The following is a 22275-nucleotide window of genomic DNA, read 5'->3' on the forward strand; positions in this document are numbered from 1 at the left end:
AGCGATAGTTAGGGGGGTATCTGAGGCGCTGTGTGCTTGAGGTTAGTCCGAGTCGCATGATGTTGTCGATCTTCTTTTGCGATGAATAGAGTAAAATTCATCAACTAGAAGCTGTTCCTGAGCTTCGACAGTGATTGTAACTAATATTGATCTGATTTTATACGTTTTCAACATCTGTATCTCCTTCAGATGGCTGACTTGTTGTCTTTGAAGGTATCGGCCGTGATTCATTCCTCAAACGTCAGTGCCTTGCTCGGCAGGAATATGAGGCGGTCATATTCCTTCTTTTGTGTGTGTTAGTCTCAGGAGAGTGGTCGTTACCCGTGGGGTCTAGCCTACTTCGTGGAGATCTAGGTATTGGGCCTTCTGTAGATATGTGATGCTACACTCGAGTTGAATCCACTGTGATCGCCTCTAATTCCCATCTGCCAGCCCGCACGCCTGAGGTGACAATCGCATGTGTGCAACGGGTTGGAGATACCATTATCTTGGACTCCTTCCACGATTTGTGCTACCGAACGGCAGGCGCAGTAATGGCTCGACGGTCCCCATATGATATACCTATCAATGTAACTTTATTGTCCTCTAGTACATCCTAATAGTCGAATCAATTGCACGGATGTACAGTTACATTCCGACAAGGAAAGGAGAGAGAAAGACGCCGATACCACTGCAGATGAATGAACGCTCGCGCTACCTGGATAATATATAATCCAAGGTTCAACCACATTCAAACGTCTGTGCTAGTAGTAACATATGCAGTACCAGTGCTGAAGACGCTGCTGTTATTGACACCGCTGGAATTCAAGACATTGGTGTTGGGAGCACTGGAAGACGGAGTAGTACTGCACGAGCAGACACCGGAAGACGAGGTGCTCGACACGGCGGTCGGAAGCGCCACCATCTGAGTCCAGATCATGGTCGTAGGAAGCACGGTCTTGTAAGGAGAGGATGCCATTGTGGTCTGGTAGGATAATGTGAGAGTGTATGTCGAGGAGGACACCGTGTTGTTACCGCCGGCACCCGAGCTGCTAGGAGTAGCGCTGGACGCGGGAGTGAAGGGGCAGCTGCATATCGACCCTGTGGCATCACCGGAAGAGACTGGAAGAGCGGGCGACTCAGTCCATACGATGGTGGTGGGCAGCACGGTCAAGTATGGTGACGTGCTCAAAAGCGTTTCGAAATATTCTGTATCCGTGTACGTAGACAGCGTTGTCGCGACCCTCACAGGGCTAGCATTCGATACGTTCCTGGTGTAATTGCCGCCATCGGAACTGCTTGGTCCAGGCTAGCCGACAATCGAACAATCAAATCAGCGAGATGACAAGAGGAAGAGAAGTAAGCGGACCGATCTACTCACAGGTGCTGCAGCGACTATGGCGATGGAGACTGTGATAACGGCGAAGGGCTCCAGATACATCGGATACAATGGTCTGCGAGACGGGTAACGAAAATGGTATATGCTCTGAAGGAGTGATATTCGGCACCTGAAGGGACTTCGTACACAATTTGTTCGTCAATGCCAGCCCCCTCGGATATTTATATGCTTAGATCAAGATGCAAGGATGTCAGTAAATGCCACTGACGAACAAATGAAATCTCATTTAAAAAGCGTCTCGGGGTTGCGTCGGTAAGCAGTCCAGCCTAGAGAAAGCGCATTACTCACAATAGAATGTAGTCAGAGGAGATGGTGGCGTGATGCGCCGCAGAATGCATGTTCATGTGGAGGCGCAAGACTGAGCGCAAGACAGTCCAGCGCGACATAGGAACAGGCCCCGCAAGCAACTCCGGGTAAGCGCTTTGAGGCACTGCCTGGGTTACACCGTGTCAAACAGCCCCCCTCTCGAGCGCAAGGCGCGGTATGAGATGCAGAGCTCTATTTTGGATCAGTGAAGAGAGAGTAAGCAATGTAAATCTGGGAGTAACGTCCCATTGGGGACTTCTTCGCGAACCGTGCCAAGGGTCAGAGATTAAGTTGCGATCCGATCTCAGCACTGTCTTGAAAGCTCCACCGGGCGGGCTTGTACTTCTCAGCGCTGGTCAAAAGTGAGGAGACCAAGCAGCACGTAGCGGCGATGAACTGGCCGCGTCAGGCGCTAGTACAAGCTACAAATTTGCCCGTAGCAACCCCATAAACTTGAACACCTACTACTTCCTAGTCCGTAGAAGTTTGTTTCCGGGGTGGGTCAACAGTAGCCCAAGCGCATATGCTCTGCCACTGCTGATGGACTAATAGAGTAGTATGATCGACGCCCGCACCTGCCGATATACCAACAGGTTGGGATCGAGTGACTCAGTAACTGCGCAATGGTCCAGCGAAAAAGTGGAGCCGGCCTATGGTCAGCATCTTGACTTGGATGAAGTTTAGTATGAAATGGCACTCGGTACCGCAGAGACCGCTAAAGGAAGTGGCTGCTGGTCGCAGTGATATTTTGCGATAGATCAAAGCAGAGCAAGGTAGTGCAGAGAACATCCTGAGCAATGTTACGGGAGCAGTGCAGACTCGATTCTCGGAGTCTTTTGGCGGCGCATCAACTTGGACGCGAGCGTGACGGCGAATCACGGAGCAGGATCGCTTGTCAAGTTTGAGTTGCCCTTCCATGCTCAGTATCGTGATGGTTGGCTGTTCCCAACGTTTATGCCCTCAGGAATGCCTCTCCTGGTTGAATGTGAGCACTTTCTTGGCATTAAGGAGGACATGAGTCCAATATTCCAAGTCGGATGTGATTAGCCTAAAACAGCCGGCCGACAGCGACAGCGGCGTACGGTGACCATCACTACTTGTTGAATACTACCAACTCTTCGCGGCCTCTCCTAGTACTATAAGGGAGCCCTACACCGTCATCGGACATATGTGGACGTTCTTGTCGCAACACTGTGGTTCTATCAAGCATATTCACGCAGTGCCGACTCGGATGTGCCTCAAGCAAAGCCAGTCACGAAACCGCCATCAGTATTGCTGGAATACTTCGCTTATTGGGTGGTGTGTCTTCCTAATCCTGTCTAGCATGCCATGTAACCCACTCAAATTTCAGATCTCGGATCCACCCTCGACAGCCCAAGGACTGTCCCCGAAGTGCAAGGGGCTGAGACTTGACGCGGTGCATACATAGCAACAGACTATACACAAGTTTACATGCTGCGTCTCATGCTAGAATGCAACATCGAATTGAAGGGCCGAGTATTCCTTTTGAGGAGGAGTGCCGATGTCCCACCTGGGATCGATTCCAGAGACTGCTGGACGGCGTCATCTATCGAGTCAGAGAGGTGGAATGTTGGTGGCATGTCGCCACGATCATTTGTCTAGTCGACCTAACCATCCATTCCGCCAGTGGCACACGTCGCCCATGGTCCCCGCCTTGATAAATCACGTCGGAGCCCTCTGGGTATTGAAATCCCGTATCGCCACCAGGATACCTAACCCAGATTTTACATAGGAATACTATCTTCGAAGAAGGGGTATATAACGACTGTACGCCGAAGAGTTCATCTCTCTACACTTCTCATTCTTGAGGGTCTGCACCCTGACCATACTCTCCTTTGATATATAGGTTACGCTTGCTATGTCTCCTGCCTTCGTCCTGTCCAGACTCGCATTGCCCTGTCTCGTTGTCGGGGCCTATGCACAGAATTTCATCGGTCCAGTCGGAGATTTATTTGTCACCAATAAAGTCATCGCGCCGGATGGTTATCCTCGTTCGTGAGTGATGAGAGGAATCTTCGCTTGTCGTCGCTCACGCATCTCACAGAGCTGTCGTTGTTGACGGCCAATACCCCGCTCCGTTGATCAAGGCAAACAAAGTATAGCAGACACGACACTCAGATCTCATTCCTTGCACTCACACAGCGATCATGCAGGGGGACCGCTTCCAATTCAACGTACACGATCTGCTTACTGATAACACTATGGAGCGTGCTTTGACTATCGTGAGCTCTCATTCACCCCCCCCTACTGTTCGCAAGTTTGACCGTAGTCTAGCATTGGCATGGGTTATACCAGAAGAAGACCAACTGGGCAGACGGAGTTGCTTTCGTGACACAATGTCCTCTTGTTCCAGGTGAATCGTTTCTGTACGATTTCACTCCCTCAGGACAGGCGGGCACCTTCTGGTACCATTCTCACTTTTCGGAACAATACTGCGATGGATTGAGAGGTCCAATGGTAATATACGACCCCGACGATCCCTTCAAAGATATGTATGACGTGGATGATGGTCCGTGTTAAAGTGTCTGATCACTACGTCCCCGCTCACGCTCGGCTTCTCCAGAGAGCACCGTCCTTACTATCTCCGATTGGTACGGCTTTGCATCTGCTCTATCGGGATTCGGGATGCAATAAGGATTGACATGACCTTGATCTAGGCAACACCTGCCGACATCCCAACTAGCGGAGTTCCCGTAAGTGGATCACGCCGTATAACCAAGTATACCATCTGATACATCTCATTTAGTCTTAACATTAGCTCGACCTTAATCAATGGCAAGGGAAGATATATCGGTGGACCGCAGGCTGACTTGGCGATCATAACGGTTGAGAAGGGAAAGCGGTTAGTCACAGCGCAAGCGTACAATGCGTGTTCACGTCATTTCGGAGCTTTAGGTATCGCATGCGTTTGGTATCCATATCCTGCGACCCTAACTTCATCGTGTGGATTGATGGCCACAATATGACTGTCATCGAGGCCGACGGTGTCGATCACGAGCCGGTGACCGTCGGCTCCCTTCAGATATTTGCCGGTGAGTTGATACGAGAGTAGTGCTAGCCGTTTGTCTGACGTACGTTCGTATCCCTTTGAAGGACAACGCTACTCATTCATTGTAAGAGAAATCAACACTCATCTGGCAGGTTTCTGATATCAGCATAGCTTGATGCTAACCAACCGATCGGCAATTATTGTGAGTAACCGTGTACCGTTTATCATTCCTATCCCATGTTTATATTGTGTTCACAGGGATAAGATCGCAGACTGGACCTAATGTTCCGGGGATCGTAGGTGTGGATGGAGGCGTCAACTCCGCCATCTTGAGATATATCGGAGCGGACGACTTGGAACCTAATGACACCAAGAGTGTTTACACAAATCTTCTGAATGAGACACAGCTTCACGTATGTTTCTTCGCACCCCTACCAAATCTTCCAGTCACTCACAGGTTTGTAGCCTCTTGTCAATCCCGAAGCCGTAAGTGATTCTGGACAACCTTCTCGCACAGTACCCAATATGACTCGATACAGCCCGGTAACCCCTGGCCTGGAGGGGCTGACGTGACCATCAACCTTCCTGCTGAAGTGGTAGGTGTCTTCGCGTGATACCTCATTCTTGCGCTGGCGGTCTGTTGACGTGTTGCTGGTATTCTCCACCTAGCTTCTCTCCCAAACTAATCCGCCCATCGGTAACTGGAGCCTTGGCGGTGAGATATACCAGTCTCCCACAATCCCGATTCTCCTACAGATATTGAACGGCGTACCTCCTCAAAACCTCCTGCCCAACGGGAGTGTTTACACCCTACCCCCTAACAAAGGTAAGGTTGTCCGCCCGAACTCATTGGTGCATTGACTGACCCACGGCAGTCATCGAAGTATCCTTCCCCATGATTAATTTGCTTGGCTCTCCGGTAAGCTGTAGCAGTGCTTGAGAAGCTACGAATACTGACGACACGATTGATTGCCCAGCATCCTATGCATCTGCACGGTGTAAGGCTTGGTGGCATTCCCTCACGTTATATCTCTAACTCGGGTGCTAGCACACGTTTTCTGTCATCCGTAGTGCGGGTACAGGCCCCGACGGCTACAACTTCAAGGTGAGTTTGTATTGATTCTGGCGTCATGTAGACTAATGTTCCCTGCTGACAGAACCCCGTCCGTGAGTAATACGGACAATGGACGTAAAAGTCATTTCATACTAATGTCCTCGCAGGGCGTGATGTCGTCTCCATAGGCAAGCAAGGCTTTCCTTCAGATCCCGGACTACATTGATATGCATCACAGGAGACACCACCGGTGACAACGTAACGATCCGCTTCGTGACGGACAACGCAGGCCCCTGGTTCCTGCATTGGTATGATTCCACACACTCTTCATTCTTTCAGACCTTGACGTGGCTCATCGTAGCCACATTGACTACCATCTGAACGCGTAAGTCCTAATAAGAACCAAACTTCTGACGAGACCATGATGCCCTTCCAGCGGGTTCGCGGCCATAATGGCTGAAGATGTGCCCGACGTCCCAGACGTCGACACGCCCGTCCCTCGTGCGTATCTCTGTTTCCATCCGCGCTTAACTCTTGTTGACCTTGACTGTGCACTTTCAGCCGGATGGGACCTGCTGTGCCCCGCCTACAACGCCTTCGCCGGGCTCGAGCCGTGCATCGGCAACCAGTGCGCCAAGAACGGCAGCTATGGACCCATGGGCCACCGCAGGTTATAGAGCCCTCTCCACGCGATGCGAAGATCCAGGACTTTTCCCCGCTCCATCCTTGCCTTATCTTATTCCTTTTTCGGTACTACTCGGTAACTGCATAGACACTTTATACTCTCTTACGTCGCTTCGTTAACTGCCGCACACGATGTTTATCTTTATCCGCAATGCTCAATCTAAGCACCTTTTCGCTGTTATCCTCGCACGCAGTTGCGTCTCTGGACAGCAGCAGAGGACTCAAGGAAACATCATGGGGCCGACGTCCACCAGGAGAGGAACAGTCTCTTTTCTTATGCCGCGGCATGGGCGTGGCGACACAGAATGAATCCTGCGACTCCTGACGAGCCAGTTGATTCTAATTATGCGACACTAATGTTACAAGCTAAACTAACGATACACGGATAATAATGCGTCGCATACAAGTGTGATGATGGGTCTACATCCCCGATCTCATGCAACCCTGGGAACGTCGTGAGATATCCTGTCACAATCATACAGGTGCGTCGTTCCTCGTCGACCGCGAGAGGGATCTGTCCCTGCCGCTGCCAATGGCACTCGTTACGCGCGCCACAGGATCGGCGGGCGACTTCTCGGGCATGGTCGTGTCCTGGTCAGGGTTGAGCTCCCAGTATCCGTAACTGCGGGGTGCTATCAGAGGCCGGCACATGCACAAGGGAGGAACAGTCTCACTGTTTCAGGAGTGCGTAGAAGCCGGCGCCCAGCAAAGAGCCGATGAAAGGACCGAGCCAGTACTGAATGAGAGTGGGATATGAGGAATATTCTGCACAGGAAGCAGGGAGACTTACGATCCAATGTTTGTGAAAGGGGAAACCGGTTACGACAGCAGGCCCGAAGGACCGGGCGGTGTTGGTGGCGGCACCGGTGTAGAAAACGGCAAACCTAACATGTGAGGAGTGAGGTCGTGTAAGTGATGGCTAGGCAGCTGACTTACAAGTGGCCCGCGAACAAGGTGAGGCCTATTCCGATCTGCACACCAAAGATGAGAACCGGACGGATATGGTAGCGGCTGTCCTTACGGGTGCAAACGGCGTTGCTTGGTGCTTCTCGGCAGCCAACATGAGCACGGCGAGGACCAGCGCGGCCGTGATGAAAGCCTCGATAAAGACACCTTGCGCGGCGTTCACGCCGGTCTGCAGGAACGTGCTATGGGACACCAGATGAGTCGAGGGGCGTTACCGGGCGAACACAACACTGACTTTGCGGAGAGCGGACCGGGAGTGAGGGCGAGCACCAGCGCAGCCGCGGCGATCCCGCCGAGCAGCTGCGCGATGCAATAGAGAACAAAGCGGACGGGGCCGATCACGCCCACGAGCAGCAGCGCCAGGCTGACGTTGGGGTTGAAGAGGCCGCCGGTGACGCGGTAGAAGAGCCAGGCGGCGACGGTGAGGCTGAAGCCCATGCACAGGGAGATGTACATGACGAGCTGGATGTTGGACGCGGAGGTGCTGGACGCGGTCTCGCCCGTGACGGCCTGGATGCCGCCGAGCCCGAGGAGGAGGAAGAAGGTGGTGCCGACGAACTCGATGAAGGCGGCGATGCAGTCTGCGCGCAGCGTGTCGAAGAGGCCCGGCCGCGTTGTTTGTGTTCTCGAGCGCCACGCCATGACTGGGTAGAATAGACGGGGACGAGGGACAGGGATGGGCTGGCGGCGGTCCTTATGTCGATGGCGGGCGGCTGACGGTGCTCCCTGGGTGACGTCTACGCGGGCATCCGAGCTAGTCTGACAGTTTGATCTCGCACTGAACAATACACTCTCTGCAATGACCGCATAAGGGACGCGTCTAGTCCAGGACAGCACGGTCAGCAGGCTAATCGACGCCCTTGGAGCACAGCGGCGGGCGTGCTGGCCTCGTCGACTACACTGCACGCGTTAAGAGCCTGCATGTTCCGGGACTCGATGACGCCAAATCGGTGCTATCAGCGTCGACGGAGGAGTGCTGCAGGGGACTTCCGCTCCAGTGCGATTGAAAAGCGGAGCCGCCGTCCGATCTTGCAAGTGCGGAAGCTGCAGCGGGAAATCCAGACATACCGTCGCACGCAACGTCCGCATTCCAGGCCTTGTGCAACCTTCCCGAGGGAATGCGTGCGCTGAACTCAAGGCATCGAAAGTTCCGAGCACTCCACGAGAGGGACCGAGCAAACGTGCTGCCAAAAGCGCCGAGCCGATAATCGCGTGGGCCGCTCTGATCGGATTATCCGGACCGCACAGGAAATAGGGGCTACTGTACAGTATACTGTACATGTGGACCAATGTGGCAGGCAGTGCCGTGCCACCCTGCCATGCCAGCTCCCGGCAGTGGCAATGCCGGCTGGCAGGCCCAAAGGGCTCTGGCAGGACGTGGCAGGAAATAAAGAAAATACCAGTATTTACTTGATTTTCCCCATATCTTGGGGGGTAAGTGTGATAAAACATAGGCATATTGCTGGTATGGCCTCAGACACGCTCTCAAGGGGGATGAAATGGCATCAAATGCCCCAACAACCAATAGATTATGGTTGGATGTCCATACCAAGTCCATACTATGGTCTACCATTGGTCTCTGATTGGTCCAGGAAATTTGTCCCACCTGCCAGGTCCCTGCCACCTGGCGAAAGTGGCAGTTGCCGGCATACCGGCAGCTGGCAGGGCTCCGGAGAGGCTGCCATCCACACTAACTGTGGTGCGGTTCTTGGGAACGACAGCAGCATGAACGAATGTGATGAAGTGGCATGGGCCGTACTTATGTTCAGATATAATTACACAGGTCGCTACGCCGTAAATTTCAGGTCTCTTCTGACATATGAGCCTATGCGGCTCCTCGAATCCAAGCTCGATTATCACTGGAACCGATCTCACTCGGCTTGAAGTTCTTTTTGATGTATTCACAGCTCTTAATCGCCATCGCCATTGCAGTGAGCGTCGCTGGATAATTTATCCTGAATTATCATGAAGCAGGCATTGACGCGGCAGATACTCACGATTGGAGGCATACGCCGTCCCGATGTTACCGCAACCGCCGAGGAAGAGGTTCTCGAAGCCGAAGACTTTCGAATCGGTATCGACACAACACTTGTCTTCCTGCTCATCAAATCCCATGCGGTGCGTCCCCTAGAAATCCATGGTCAGACCTGAACGGCAGACGGAAGAAATCGACTTACACCAAGGTGAAGGACGAGGCCGGGCTCCATCCACTGCGGGTTCGAGCCCGGGAGGCTGCAGCCAGTCAGCTTAAGAAATAGCTCGTATACATGGAGGCTCACAATCCACCGATCTTCGAGGACATCTCGCACATATCACTAGGATCGCATGAGCACCTTCTCTCGCCACAGGCATTGTAACAACACCCGTGGACTCACGTCATCATGCGGTCCGCGTCCTGGCTCGTAATTCCATCGGGGAAGCGGAAGTCAAACGTTGGCTGGGGCATACCGTACTGGTCCGTTATCTGCTTCGAGAACCAAAGCTTGTTCTCCTCCTTTGGTTCCGTGCGCCCGAAGAAGCGCCAGTCGACGACGAGTCGGGTGTCAATACTCTCCGCGACAGCACCGTAGCTACATAGTGAATCAGAGGTTACGTTAGCGAAACGACGAAGGACATATTTACCTGAAGGCGTCACGATGAATCTGCAAGCATCGGGTTAACATTGTGGCCAGGCATCTCACGACAGCGATGAATTCATACCTGAGTATGCCATGGGTGACTATCCTCGAAGAGGGTGGTGACCTGGGGCTCTGAGTGCCGGTTAGCGAAGAGGTTGAATATGCGATATAACCACGTACCGGGATCATGAAGCGGAATAGGTAGCGGATCCTCCTGGTGCTCCATCATATGCTTCCATACCTTCTCATTCCACCAGTCCGGATGCTTGTTGGCCGGGTCACCCGAAGTCCATTCAACTTTGTAATCGGGTTGGCCAGGAGTGCCCGAAACGCGCATGTCTGCCTTGACGTTGTTCACGAGCTCCTTGCTGAGCACCGTTTGGCAGAACGCCAGCGTCTGCTCGGTGATGAAGCTCCCGAGGAAGGGCAGCAGAACCCCCTCATTGGCATCCGAGGCATCGGGACGCCCGAGCTTGCCGAAACCTGAGTTAACGAGGATCTAGAGTATGTCAGTGACCTCCCCTTGCGGGTTGACACTCGCACGCAGAGCATAGCCCATACCTGAGGGTTATGCACAGCTCCTGTGACGAGGATGAATACATCAGCGCTGATCTCTACGGGGGCGCTGTTGGGCGCAGTGACGTCCTGGACCCTTATCGACTTTATCGCAGTATTCTCGCTGTTGCGAATAACCTGCGTGCACTTGACGCCAGGAAAGAGGTTGAACCGCTCGCCAGGGTGCGTCGTGTTCGGTCGGTCCTCGAGGTCGAAGACCGTGTGCGCAGAGCTCCATTGAATGAATTGGCTGTCGGGGTCCGTGCGCGTAGCGGCGAGAGGGATCTGCTCGAACGCGCGTGTCCCGTTGTACGAGTCCCGAAGGGTTTCGAGCACGAGTGTGTGTCGGATCGACCGCTCGAACTGCGAATGTCCGGTCGCGATGAATTGTTCGGCCTCGCGGTAGAGGCGGTTCCATTCTTCGTCATCTGCGGCGTTATCGTCCCTCACTAGCTTAGGACGCTCCATTCTGTGGAACCGTGGTGTCGCACAGGTCCCTACGGACCGGTCAGACGAATAGTATCATGCGCATTTTGGGACGTACAATGGGTAGACATGCCACCGACAACACGCGTGACAGCCTGTCCACCTAAGTTACGGAAAGGATTCTGCTCTGCAGACCTCATAAGGGCAAATACCAGTGCGAGCACGAATGAGAGCTTGCCTGGGTTGGAGGCATTGCGCACAAAGTGCCTCGATGCTTGCCAGCTACTCGGGCTGAGGGTGTCGGCAACAAGCTTATTTATGGGCACCGATACGGGCATCAGTTGGCCCTGTTTCTAGCTTAGGCTGTGTGTCCTTACTGGGCGGAACTAGGACGTACCTGAATGACGCTGGATTCCGTACAGATCAGCGGCGACGCCATCTATATTGGTGTATACTGCTTACTGGACAAATTTGTCGATGTTCTTCTGGTACTCAATAGCCTGAGGTATATATGATCAGCGCATTGTTCTACGCGAAAGTCGAGATGAAGTAGATAAATCTTACATTCTTCTTGTGGGACCCACGCTTGGGACCAGAGTCGCTGTCCAAGACCCGTCAGCAATGACATGGTCGCCACTCAAGAAAGATGGCGTACATTTCCCCAACATCAAACATAGCCACATTGAACCCTGCTTCGACGAGCAGGCGAGCATATGTGGCTCCTATAGGGCCAGACCGGCAATTACAATGTCATATTTAGGAATTCCCTTCACATGCCAATGAAATTACATTTCAGCGGGAGACGGTAAGAGAAGAGGTGATCTCACCTCAGGCGGGACACCAGGATCAGGCAGCCTTGGGAGAGGCGGTAGCGAAAGGGCTGCTGGAGCATACCCGAAGACACCCGCACGGGTAGCGTGGTCAGCAAGAGCACGGGCAGGCTTGCTCAGCCAGCCACCATTATTGAAACCAAAAAATGGGTCATCAGGGCTGAGGGACATCGTTATGTCGATAGCGCAGGAGCGGATGACTTGATCAGTGTCCTAACACCTTTTATACTGCCCCAAATGTAACTTGGAAACAATCCTTTTCAATGTGGACGTTACCCCCATACTTCTATCGGCTCTCGGCATCCCATAACCTCCGCCACACTGCTGTCAATTAACCATGACCAGGAATCTACTACGTAGGTGAGAACGGCTTGGAGAAGACTGAACAATTGGACAAGGGCACATGTGACAGTACCATCTGCCCAAGTGCGATGAATGGGTGCCGTTCCATGCATCTGTCAATGGCAACAAGCTTGCTTGATTCTGCTCTTGACATATTTCTGATAACAAGCAGCAGCTGATAATCTATGAACTTGAACTGAATTCATAGAGGGCATCTGCACCATGAGGCACTCACTTATTGACTAGTACTCTCGAGGAGATGACCTCCCACAAGGAGATGGGGCCTATTGATGACGTTGACGACTTTAGTTGGTGGACCGCTCCCCATTATTGCGTTGCGGTATGTCCTTGTCATATTGAGTTTTGACTCGGGAGTTACTAGTAGTCGCTCCTTACGAAGATCCGATATTCGCTTACTCGGTCGACCCGAGGATGCGACGTCGTAAGTCCGCTCCTTTTCCGCTCGGCGACGATAGATACACCTCAGAAATACATTGCTGGGTTGCCCACCCGGCTTGAACCAAGATGCAGCACGCTCGAGCCAGTAGTTGTGAAGTACCACTGCTAGCACCAACGCCACAGCATTCGTCGGGCGTTATGTAAATTTATGTTTGGCTGGGCCCTGACGTGAACGGCCATCCGGCCCGGATATACCGCCTCTCGGTGGAAACTTGCCACAATCATGACTTCCATGCATGTGTAACTTGTTGAGCCTTGCAATGTACCACATTTCAGCATGGCCATCCATTATGCTACTCGGTATGCTCCTCAAGCTGTCAGCAGGGCACTCACGAGACACAGACATTCATTGTTCTCACCTTCATCCCGAACACTGACATATCGGTGACGGGCCACGGCTTTGGGGCGGTGAGATTCAGGTTGGTCGCCACACTGAATTTAGTGGCATTGCAGCCTTTTCCGCTACTGTATACACCCACTGATCTCGATTTGTCATCCTTATATAACTCCAGATAACTTTGACGAGCCAAGCACCTGAATCGTGCACGATGTGCTGCAGATACCGCGTCCAGGCGATTACTGAGGTCAACAGCCCTCAAGGCACTCCTCTTGTCCCTGATGCAACCGAAATCCTGGTTGCCCAAAATTTGCCCGACGGCTACTGGCTCGAAGCGTTTCACTTCCACAAAGAGGCGAAGTACCCTGACCTGGTTGGGTACGGCCTGGGATTCGAAGACAAGCCCTCAACCATCACGCTCTTTGTGAATCCTATGAACTACTATGAGTACGTCGCTGCGTACCATACACTGCCTAGGGTTGACATGTGTTTTACTGAAAGCCAACCGGGGGATAACAAATGGCATGCCATTCCCATCCAGACCATGGACTTCCCGGTTGCCATGACCTTCGGCGACTTCACCGGGGATGGTTACAATGATAGTACGTGTCCCATGCTTCGCCATCGATCCTGCCTCTGATCTGCAGTACACATTCAGTCGTTATCTGCGATCGATATGGCCCTAGCATGACTGATGTACGTGGATCACCAGCTCCCGTACACGGTGGAACTGACCTTATGACATCCTTTCTCATTTCCTTCAAGTTATGGGATGCTTCTGAGAATGACGGTGGACGGGTTCAATGGCTCAGGAACCCTGGTGATCGTTTACACAAGGGTGATTGGACACCTGGACGCATTGGAAACTCCACAGGCATGCATAGGTAACTCGACCGTTATTCTTCTCCGAACTTTTGTTGATTCAGTGATCCTCATAGGCTCAAAGGTTAGCATATGCATCTCAGGACCGACCTCCACACTCACATGTCCCAGTCGGTCACTTCACTACCAGAGATCAGTTACAGGTTATGGCAATCCCCATTATCTCCAAATCTGGTGACCTAGAGAGCTCCGTCCCCGTTCTTCTCTACACGCCCTGCTATGATTCCGTGGCTAGCGACGGCCCGACATCCTGGGCAAAAGAAGTACCGTTTCTCGGCGAGTTCAGATTGATCCACGACATCAAGGTATTCCGAGGCGACGCGCGTGCACTTGACACTGTACTCGTTGCCGGGCGCGAGGGAGTGTGCTACCTCTATCATAAAGAGGGAAAGTGGAAATACGAAATCGTGGGCACAGGTCTGCCTCGCGAGGGCGACAATCCGTACTGGGGCTCGGGCTCAGTTGACGTGGGCATGGTTCACGACGATCCAGTTGGCTATATCGCCACTTGCGAGGTGATCACAGTGATACTTGTTCCCATCTCAATACGGGTATGTTAACGGAACATCAGGGCTTCCACGGGAACAGCATCGCCATCTACGTCAAGAACCCCGATGCACCGAAGGGCACTGCGTCACTCCTCGATAGTTCTCACTGGGCGCGCGTTGTCGTCGACAACTTTGGCCCCTTAACTGACGACCATACGGGCACGGTTCACCATGTTGCCACCGGTGACTTCGATGCCAACGGGGTGGATGCGTTTGCGATCGCCTGCATGGGTGTCCGTGAGTTGCCTAAACGATCGTAGTATGGCCACACTGTGACTGATCTAACTGGTGCTTCAGCAACTGGAACCCGTTAGTACTCCTCTCGAATTCGATGAACCTTTTAATAAGTGATGATTTCGAGACAGCCGCTAACGAGGGTGTCTACCTGTACCGTATGGTTGATATCACAACGGGTAAGGTCAGACGAACGAAGATAACCAACAGGTCAGCCGGGCGTCTAGCAATTGCTTCCTTTAGGGGCGTAGGCTTAGTATGTCCATTAAATTCTTATAAATCTAATACGTCCTCAACGTTCATACAGGATATAGGATCTATCTCGTATTATGTACCAGGCTACCACGTTGGCCCGGAGTGTCCGAGCATCCGCATCAACAGCAACGCACTCTTCTCTCCGCTATCGAGCACCGACATACGCGTCCATCGGCTCGAACAAGAAGTCCTCTTTATGGTGCCTCGACCCAACGCCATATCTGGTCGCTCACACGCCTCCATGTCGGTCATCACCGTCGCTGGCAAGAAGCTCCACCTGTATGTCCTACCGCCGGGAGGTTTAGTCGGGCTCGATTCGCAAGACGCTGTTAAGGTCATACATGGTAAGCAGTCACACCTACCATACGCCAAGTCCTGCGCCCACGGTGTCGGCATCTAGGTAGTATCATCATGAAAGGGAAAGACGGGAGCGTCACCACACGTAAACTCGCTCCTGAACGACACCAGGCTGCTACTACACAAGTCTTATCCTCCGACGGAAGGATTCAGGCGGGGGACGACGGTGCGGTATTCCTGCGCATGGAGTTCCTCCCTGACGAGCCCCAGGGCCCGTATACCGCCATGTCGGAACTCCCGATTGCCAACTCATTCCCGGCCTCTGCGTCGCTTGATGTACAAGCGCTGCAGTTCTCGTTTGTCAAAGTTGAGCAACTCCCATGGGCGAGTAACGGCAGTGCGTGCGGGCTACCTGCTCCTAGTTAAGTCCACTGACGTCGTAGTCCGCAGACTGGGACGATTTCGAGTTCTACAACATGACCGGCTTCCACGTCTTCTTTGGCGACGACGCCATGGAGAAGATCTGCCATATTCAGCTGTGGACACTGGGACTTGGCGAGACAGTGCGTACGCCCGAAGCGTCTTCCTCAGAAAGTTCCTGACCTGCCCCCAGGCACGCTTCCGTTCGTTCCTTCTTCCGCGCAGGGATCGTCAGTTCTGATGAGATGCCACAGACATCCACGACACGTCCCCCTTCTGCGAGATCCACTGTTGCATCTCTAACGGCGGGGGTGAGGGCGGTATGGTGAGTGGCCCGCCTGCCGTTCCCGTCCAGGACGTGTTCACGATGATGCACGGATGCAGCGCTGGTTCCCCGACGGCGTCGACGGCGTCGACCCCGACCTGGAGCTAACCAAAGCCTACGTCGAGGCGAACACGCAGCGCGTCGCCTGCCCGCCGCTCTTCGAGCACGGCCCGCTCTGGAAGGTGCAGGACGGCTTCCGCGCCAAGCCGCAGCTGCTGCCCAACGGCTGCGCGGACTACCCGTGGCACGCATGGCTCGCGAGCCGCTTCGGCGACTGGACGGTCCCCGTCAAGCCTCCTCTGCCGCCCGAAAGGCAGAGGTACGATGTTTGGCTGGCGTGAGTGCTCTGATATGTACCCCCCCCCCCCCCGATGTCCCGGCGGTAAATTGACTCATGCCGTACTTGACGACGCAGCTTCGAGTTCCCGCTCTCCTCTTTCCAGTACTGAGCTTGACCAAGCAAGTCACTGTCTGTAGGATTAGTACGCCAGGAGTACGCGCGTAATGCACCTCACCTTCCTGATACAAAATGCTCTGATAACGTTGATCGAAGGAGAGAGAAATGGTGTACATCGCTCGTGTGCATTACTACCGCCTTGGAGGCTCCATACATTGTTAACCGCGGGTGCAATCCGTACGAGAAACGCCCAAGCCCATGCTACGCACTGCCTCGCACTTATCCCGGCCTGCAATATTTTCACGGTAGGGTTACCTCGTTAAAGGGACACAATACAACTTCCCGCGGACATTAACCGGTACCTCATTCCTTGGGACCCCACGGGAAGAAGACAGGTACGCTCCTAGGCACAAAACATCAGACCGCGAACGTTGCAAACTCAACCACTAACCTCTTATACTCCTGCCACCTGGGGTCACCGCCGTACTTCTTATCCCCCGCTTTCTGTTCGACATACACAAATCAGACTCGCGCAATACTCAGTTGCTCCTGTACTCACCTCCAAAGGCGGGACGCCAGAAACCTGGCACGCACAGCAAACTCGGTTGGCATACGTATTCCGCAAAGGCGACACGCACCTTCCGCAGCAGGAAGTATGTCGTGAGCGGGCTGAGCGCAGCCAGGGCGATGGCGCCGCGGGGAAAGTACGGGCTCTGGAGGGACGCGGTGGACAGGGCGGCGATGCCTGTCCATATCCCGACTTCGCCGACGTAGCTGCAGAACCCGTCAGCTTTGATGATTCCAGCGTGAAGGGCAGAATGTCACTTTGGGTGCCGACTGATGCTCCAGAGCCCGCTGGTGATGAATTTCTTGTCGTGCTGCTTGTTATCTCTCGCGTGCCTCCAGGCGGACTTTTGGCGGTCCGCGACGGCTTCGAAGAGGAGGGAGCCGGCGAAGAGGGCGAGTGCTGCGTAGTCCCGGGGGGAGAGCGGCGGGTGGGCGGAGGCGGGGAGGGTGTTGACCTAGGTGATGTGAGTGCTTTACGATGCGAAGACGGAGAGGGGAGGAGTTTACCATGTAGACGGGTAGGCCGACCAGGAGGACCCATGTAGCTGGAATGTTTGGGTGAGTTTACGCGAGAAGAGAATGCACGCGCCGCGGCGTACCTTGAGCCATCCAGAATGCGGTGAAAGTGGCGGGCTTGTGCTTCACCGCGTCGAAGCGCGAGTCTCCTGCGGCTTTGATAGCTCTCTGGGTACCTCGTGAGGTCGCATTCCGATGAGGAAGTCAGCCCTGGCCTGACCTGCGCCAGGAAGCTGCCAAGTCTGATAGTCCATATGCCCAGCGCGGCCGTGACGAGCAACTGTCTCGGGGCGAAGCTGGGCAGGGAGACTGGGAGGCCGTCCCAGTACTTTGCCTTGAAGGATGGGTAGTAGAGCGAAACGAAGGTTGTGGAGAGAAAACCCAAGGAGCCGCCGAGGTCATAGTACTTTTCGTTTGCCTGTGGGACGAATATCGCGGCCAGAACTGGGGAACACGGTCTGTGATGTATCGAGCGGACGTGAACGCGACTGCTCACCGGCCTGCAACCCAAAGGCACTGAAAATGCTGGGCACCAACCTGGAAAAGACTCCTGGCATTGTAGTAGAGTTGAGCGATGGGGAGATGGGTTACTGTGTATGGCGGGCTCGATCACTGCGAGAGCCACTTTTGACATGTCCGTCAACGTGGCTTATGTCATGGGCCAGTATAGCATCGGCATTCGGCGCAGCATTTGTCTCCGTGCAGTCTTCCATGTCCTCGTACGTGCAACAGGCCAACTCGTCGACGGACTCTTCGCCGAGTCCGTCTCCACCGCCACCGTCGCCGGGCCACGTGGGCTCCCGATCCGATCAAGAGAAGGTACGCCGCCGACGTCATCCTCACGCCTCCCTCCACGCCTGCGCCCGCGTTGTCGCATCCATGAGCTGCTTTCGTTCCTCTGCCACCCAATCCGACGATCTCCCCGGTCACCCCCCGCCTTCCACCTCCATGAACAGCACTAAAAGCATTTTACTCAAGGACCAGGGCACCGACTCGCCGCACCTCCACCAGGTCCCGCGCAAGTCCCCCTTCGGCGCCCTCCTCTCGCGCACCCTCCCCGAGTACAGCGGCAAGTACGACGTCGGCGTGTGCGACATCGAGGTCCCCGTCGACCGCCAGACCTTTGGCAACTTCAAGCACAAGTCCATGCCAGACTCGGGCAACGCCGGGCTCGTCATGGACACCGTCCTCTTCTCGCTCTTCTACCCCTGCGAGAAGCCGGCCAAGCCAACTCCGTCTGTATGGTTCCCAAGGTGCGTAGATAACACTGTTATGTGAATACACAAATCGTAATATTGCCCACCAGTATGCGCCAAACTATTGACGGCTTTCTCAAGATGGCAAAGCGCACGCCTAACACATTATATCGCCTCATGACATGTAAGCCCTCCTCTTAGACTATCCCGACAATCCCTTAAATCCCCACAGACCCTGTGGCCGCCGCTGCCGTCTGGGGCACGACGTTCCCCGCCCACAAAGAAGCCAAGCTGCTCATCCCTCCCGACGCCTCCAACAAGTGGCCCGTCATGATCTTCAGCCACGGCGCCGGCTGCTCCCGCCTCATGTACTCCGCCTTCTGCGGCGAGATGGCCAGCAGGGGCTACGTCGTCGCCGCTATCGAGCACCGCGACGGCACCTCGCCCTCGTCCAAGATCACCTCCGCGGACGGCACGACCAAGGTCCTCGACTGGCTCGAGTGGTCCGACCTCGAGTGGCCGGACCTCCCCGCGGACGACCAGCCGAAGGACGATACGCGCCTGCGGCACGAGCAGATCAAGCTGCGGTGCGCCGAGGTGCGGGAGGCGCTGGATATTTTGGCGAGGTTGAGCAAGGGCGAGGATGTGTTGCGCACGTCGTTGCATGCCCCGGATTTTGACTGGAAGAGGTGGGAGTATGTGGACTGCGAGAAGCCGGTGATGGTGGGGCATTCGCTGGGCGGGAGTGTGGGCGTGAGTGGATTCATTTCTGCGTGAAAGGACTGCTTCTGAAGCGGTGGCAGCTCGCGGCCTCGTCGCAGGGTATGCCCTTCAGGGCTGTTATTGTCTTTGATCCTGCCACACAGCGTATGTGCCTATACCCCCCTCTATCTACCCAGGAACGCTCACCGCTTTTACTCAGGCCTCGACCCGTGGCGATCCAACATTCCACACCCTCTCCTAGTCGTCAACTCAGAAGAGTTTGCCGTAGGGAACGAGTACGCGATCTTCGCCGAGCAAATAGCCGGAACGGCGGAGCGCGAACACGATGACCACCAGCAGCCCGCGGTCTTTACCATCCGTGCGTACTCTTCCATGCCTCCTCCCTCTCACAGCCCCGCACGCTGACCGAGAATCGACGCAGCCGGCGCCACGCACCCGTCCTTCAGCGACGTCTTCCTGATCCTCCCAGAGTACATCAACAAGCTCACCGGCCTGCGCGTGCAGGCGAGCAAGGTGCTCGAGCTCGCCGTCGGCGCGACCGAGGACTTTTTGAACGGCCTCACGCAGAAGATCATCGACCGCTCGGTGCGGTACGACGGGGATGGGAGCCATGCGCAGCTCAAGGTCGAGGGGCGGCCGGCGAATGGCAATGGGAATGGGAACGGTGATGGGGACGCAAAGGGGAAGGAGATGGATAAGGGGGATGAGGTGCAGGTGAGAGAAGGCGAGGTTGATGCGGAAGGAGATGGGGACGGCAATGGGGAGGGGGCCGAGGACGGGGATAACTGTGCGAGGGTGCCGAAGCCGCAGAGGCCGGTTGGAGAGCCGGGACAGCTCGTTTGGAACCCTTTCTGATGATGTGGACTTACGGCAGAATATCTGGTGTACTATGTTGTTATAACCTTTTGCTAATGACCTGTATGAACTTCATGATCTCGAGATGAAGAATAGTGTTGTAGATACCTTTTTCCCGGTAGTGGCCCGTTTATGCTTATGCACAATGGGCGCAGACTTAGTTCTCTCCACGCTCTTTGGAATGCCATGGCATCCATCCAAGTCTTCATGGACTAAGATGTGGCATGGCCGGATCGGAAGCCAAATCCGTGATAAGGTGTCACGGTGCCACGCGTTGTGACGTCCACGTGCCCAAGGGTTTGTGCACCTGCGACGGGGCCACACTCGCCACAATCGTGTTCCTACCATCCACACCCGCCGGCTGTATAAGCCTCTCTCAGATTTAAACCTCCTTCTGACCTGATTGCAAGACACCATGTCTTTCTTCAGCTCGGCGGTGTCCTCGACGGCGCCTGCCGCCGCGCCCGACAAAGACATCGAAGTTGCGGAGCCCCCGTCCGATTCGATATCCTCGCTGTCGTTCTCGCCACAGGCGGACTACCTGGCTGTGGGGAGCTGGGATAATAATGTGCGTGCTCTGCTGTATCTGTATTCTGGTAGGGCTGCCACTGAAAGTCGCGTTTGCGATTGTGCAGGTGCGCGTATACGAGGTGGGCGCGAATGGGCAGACGCAGGGGAAGGCGATGTACTCGCACCAGGGCCCCGTGTTGGGTGTGTGCTGGAATAAGGTGCGTGCCCCTCTCTTGCTCGTTGCTGCCCTGTCCTTATTGGCGCTCGCTGCCTGTGAAGGACGGGACGAAAATATTGTCCGGCGGCGCCGACAACGCCGCGCGGATGTTCGACGTGCAGACGGGGCAGTCGACGCAGGTCGCGGCGCACGACGCGCCGGTGAAGGCGGTGCGCTGGATCGAGACGCCGCAGGCGGGGATCCTCGTGACGGGGAGTTGGGATAAGACCGTGAAGGTACGCTACCCTTCTATACTCCGTATGCATGAGCACGGAGTGAACGTTGGCCACATGGATGTAGTACTGGGATCTGCGCTCGTCACAGCCGATCGGGACGGTGACGCTGCCCGAGCGGTGCTACAGCCTTGACGTTGCATACCCCCTTATGGTGGTCGGGACGGCCGAGCGCCACCTTTGCATCTTCAACCTCAACAACCCGATGACGCCGCACAAGACTATGCAGTCGCCCCTGAAATGGCAGACGAGGGTGGTGTCGTGTTTCCCGACGAGCAACGGGTTCGCGGTGGGGAGTGTCGAGGGACGTGTAGCTATCCAGTACGTGCTCTCTGAAGTCAGTAAAGCAATGCGGGAGCTGACTGTTGGTTTGCTTTTGAAGATATGTGGACGATAAAGACGCAACGTACGCCTTCGCTCCACTTATATGGTCTGCGCTTCTCTGACCCCATCTGCTCAGGAATAACTTCTCGTTCAAGTGCCATCGTAGGGACGCAACTCCCAACTCGAAAGATCAATCCCTAGTGTTTGCAGTGAACGATATCACTTTCCACCCCGTGCACGGGACGTTTTCCACTTGCGGTAAGTAGCTCGAGGTACACCACCCCTATTATTCTGACGAGCATTATCTTAGGTTCCGATGGTACCATCAACTTCTGGGATAAGGATGCCCGTACACGACTGAAGAGTGAGACCTCACCCATAATCATATTGCTACTGTAGCTTACTCGTCACACTGTGACTTGTCCAGCCTTTGAGCCTTGCCCAGGCCCCGTCACCTCGACTGCCTTCAACCGCAACGGGAGCATATTCGCCTACTCCGTTTCCTACGACTGGTCAAAAGGCCACTCCGGCATGACGCCAGGACACCCGAACAAAATCATGCTGCACGCGTGCAAAGAAGAGGAGGTGAAGAAGAGAGCCGTGAAGGGTCGGTGATAGTAGCTCGTAGATGTTTTATGCTGGGGAGTGTTCGATAGGAGTAGGAGTATATACAGTGTTGGAAGGTATATACGAAGTGTAGTGCGATCCGTTTGTTTCTCCTGTATAAATCCTTGTAATTCGTTGCTCCTGTCCACAAGGCAGACTACCCGCCGGCACTCGCGCGAGCCAGTGATGTGATTGGCTGGCGGCA

The 22275-nt window shown here is 54.6% G+C and overlaps 9 protein-coding genes across 9 annotated transcripts; 5 read left to right on the plus strand and 4 right to left on the minus strand.

Annotated features, from left to right (window-relative positions):
- Window positions 1–730: 730 nt before the first annotated feature.
- On the minus strand, window positions 731–1420 carry GLOTRDRAFT_94524 (uncharacterized protein; the record flags this gene model as incomplete). The annotated part of the gene is made up of 2 exons (XM_007869304.1): window positions 731–1288; window positions 1361–1420. The coding sequence occupies 2 exons, from the start codon at window positions 1418–1420 to the stop codon at window positions 731–733; spliced, it is 618 nt and encodes a 205-aa protein (XP_007867495.1).
- Window positions 1421–1714: 294 nt separating this feature from the next.
- GLOTRDRAFT_94525 (uncharacterized protein) lies at window positions 1715–3307 on the plus strand (the record flags this gene model as incomplete). Its single annotated transcript, XM_007869305.1, has 6 exons — window positions 1715–1791; window positions 2278–2339; window positions 2502–2669; window positions 2892–2983; window positions 3036–3101; window positions 3176–3307. 6 exons carry the CDS (start codon window positions 1715–1717, stop codon window positions 3305–3307), a joined length of 597 nt encoding a protein of 198 aa, XP_007867496.1.
- A 256-nt stretch (window positions 3308–3563) lies between these two features.
- Window positions 3564–6425, plus strand: Gtlcc1 (laccase hybrid; the record flags this gene model as incomplete). The annotated part of the gene is made up of 21 exons (XM_007868994.1): window positions 3564–3700; window positions 3750–3801; window positions 3859–3927; window positions 3980–4214; window positions 4269–4296; window positions 4363–4398; window positions 4452–4547; window positions 4601–4737; window positions 4799–4818; window positions 4866–4896; window positions 4953–5107; window positions 5160–5180; window positions 5234–5304; window positions 5402–5520; window positions 5570–5613; window positions 5672–5692; window positions 5743–5807; window positions 5958–6056; window positions 6110–6133; window positions 6185–6249; window positions 6310–6425. 21 exons carry the CDS (start codon window positions 3564–3566, stop codon window positions 6423–6425), a joined length of 1641 nt encoding a protein of 546 aa, XP_007867185.1.
- Window positions 6426–7102: 677 nt separating this feature from the next.
- Window positions 7103–8040, minus strand: GLOTRDRAFT_43945 (aquaporin-like protein; the record flags this gene model as incomplete). Its single annotated transcript, XM_007869012.1, has 5 exons — window positions 7103–7168; window positions 7223–7316; window positions 7369–7403; window positions 7454–7580; window positions 7634–8040. 5 exons carry the CDS (start codon window positions 8038–8040, stop codon window positions 7103–7105), a joined length of 729 nt encoding a protein of 242 aa, XP_007867203.1.
- Window positions 8041–9223: 1183 nt separating this feature from the next.
- On the minus strand, window positions 9224–11983 carry GLOTRDRAFT_116786 (pyranose 2-oxidase; the record flags this gene model as incomplete). Its single annotated transcript, XM_007869306.1, has 16 exons — window positions 11825–11983; window positions 11653–11764; window positions 11562–11598; window positions 11460–11497; window positions 11395–11404; window positions 11236–11344; window positions 11116–11184; window positions 10578–11068; window positions 10197–10515; window positions 10099–10148; window positions 10021–10040; window positions 9774–9968; window positions 9678–9713; window positions 9576–9630; window positions 9396–9525; window positions 9224–9339 (listed from the first exon to the last, which is right to left on the minus strand). Exons 2-16 carry the CDS (start codon window positions 11670–11672, stop codon window positions 9224–9226), a joined length of 1695 nt encoding a protein of 564 aa, XP_007867497.1. The 5' UTR covers window positions 11673–11764; window positions 11825–11983.
- Window positions 11984–13176: 1193 nt separating this feature from the next.
- GLOTRDRAFT_139544 (uncharacterized protein) lies at window positions 13177–16267 on the plus strand (the record flags this gene model as incomplete). Its single annotated transcript, XM_007869307.1, has 15 exons — window positions 13177–13412; window positions 13467–13567; window positions 13624–13661; window positions 13731–13849; window positions 13904–13911; window positions 13959–14362; window positions 14419–14632; window positions 14693–14704; window positions 14761–14885; window positions 14937–15228; window positions 15285–15578; window positions 15632–15744; window positions 15795–15804; window positions 15856–15926; window positions 15986–16267. 15 exons carry the CDS (start codon window positions 13177–13179, stop codon window positions 16265–16267), a joined length of 2319 nt encoding a protein of 772 aa, XP_007867498.1.
- A 200-nt stretch (window positions 16268–16467) lies between these two features.
- Window positions 16468–17963, minus strand: GLOTRDRAFT_78115 (DUF1295-domain-containing protein; the record flags this gene model as incomplete). Its single annotated transcript, XM_007869308.1, has 8 exons — window positions 16468–16827; window positions 16883–16906; window positions 16962–17097; window positions 17149–17345; window positions 17398–17435; window positions 17490–17574; window positions 17627–17850; window positions 17903–17963. 8 exons carry the CDS (start codon window positions 17961–17963, stop codon window positions 16741–16743), a joined length of 852 nt encoding a protein of 283 aa, XP_007867499.1. The 3' UTR covers window positions 16468–16740.
- Window positions 17964–18117: 154 nt separating this feature from the next.
- GLOTRDRAFT_139546 (alpha/beta-hydrolase) lies at window positions 18118–20348 on the plus strand (the record flags this gene model as incomplete). The annotated part of the gene is made up of 6 exons (XM_007869309.1): window positions 18118–18659; window positions 18713–18786; window positions 18835–19355; window positions 19406–19469; window positions 19525–19683; window positions 19747–20348. 6 exons carry the CDS (start codon window positions 18118–18120, stop codon window positions 20178–20180), a joined length of 1794 nt encoding a protein of 597 aa, XP_007867500.1. The 3' UTR covers window positions 20181–20348.
- Window positions 20349–20521: 173 nt separating this feature from the next.
- Window positions 20522–22236, plus strand: GLOTRDRAFT_78118 (WD40 repeat-like protein). The gene is made up of 8 exons (XM_007869310.1): window positions 20522–20748; window positions 20816–20908; window positions 20970–21143; window positions 21208–21461; window positions 21523–21546; window positions 21601–21722; window positions 21775–21828; window positions 21892–22236. The coding sequence occupies exons 1-8, from the start codon at window positions 20596–20598 to the stop codon at window positions 22077–22079; spliced, it is 1062 nt and encodes a 353-aa protein (XP_007867501.1). The 5' UTR covers window positions 20522–20595; the 3' UTR covers window positions 22080–22236.
- Window positions 22237–22275: the final 39 nt, after the last annotated feature.

This window comes from Gloeophyllum trabeum (genome assembly GCF_000344685.1).
Source record: "Gloeophyllum trabeum ATCC 11539 unplaced genomic scaffold GLOTRscaffold_00009, whole genome shotgun sequence".
Lineage (NCBI taxonomy): Eukaryota > Fungi > Basidiomycota > Agaricomycetes > Gloeophyllales > Gloeophyllaceae > Gloeophyllum > Gloeophyllum trabeum.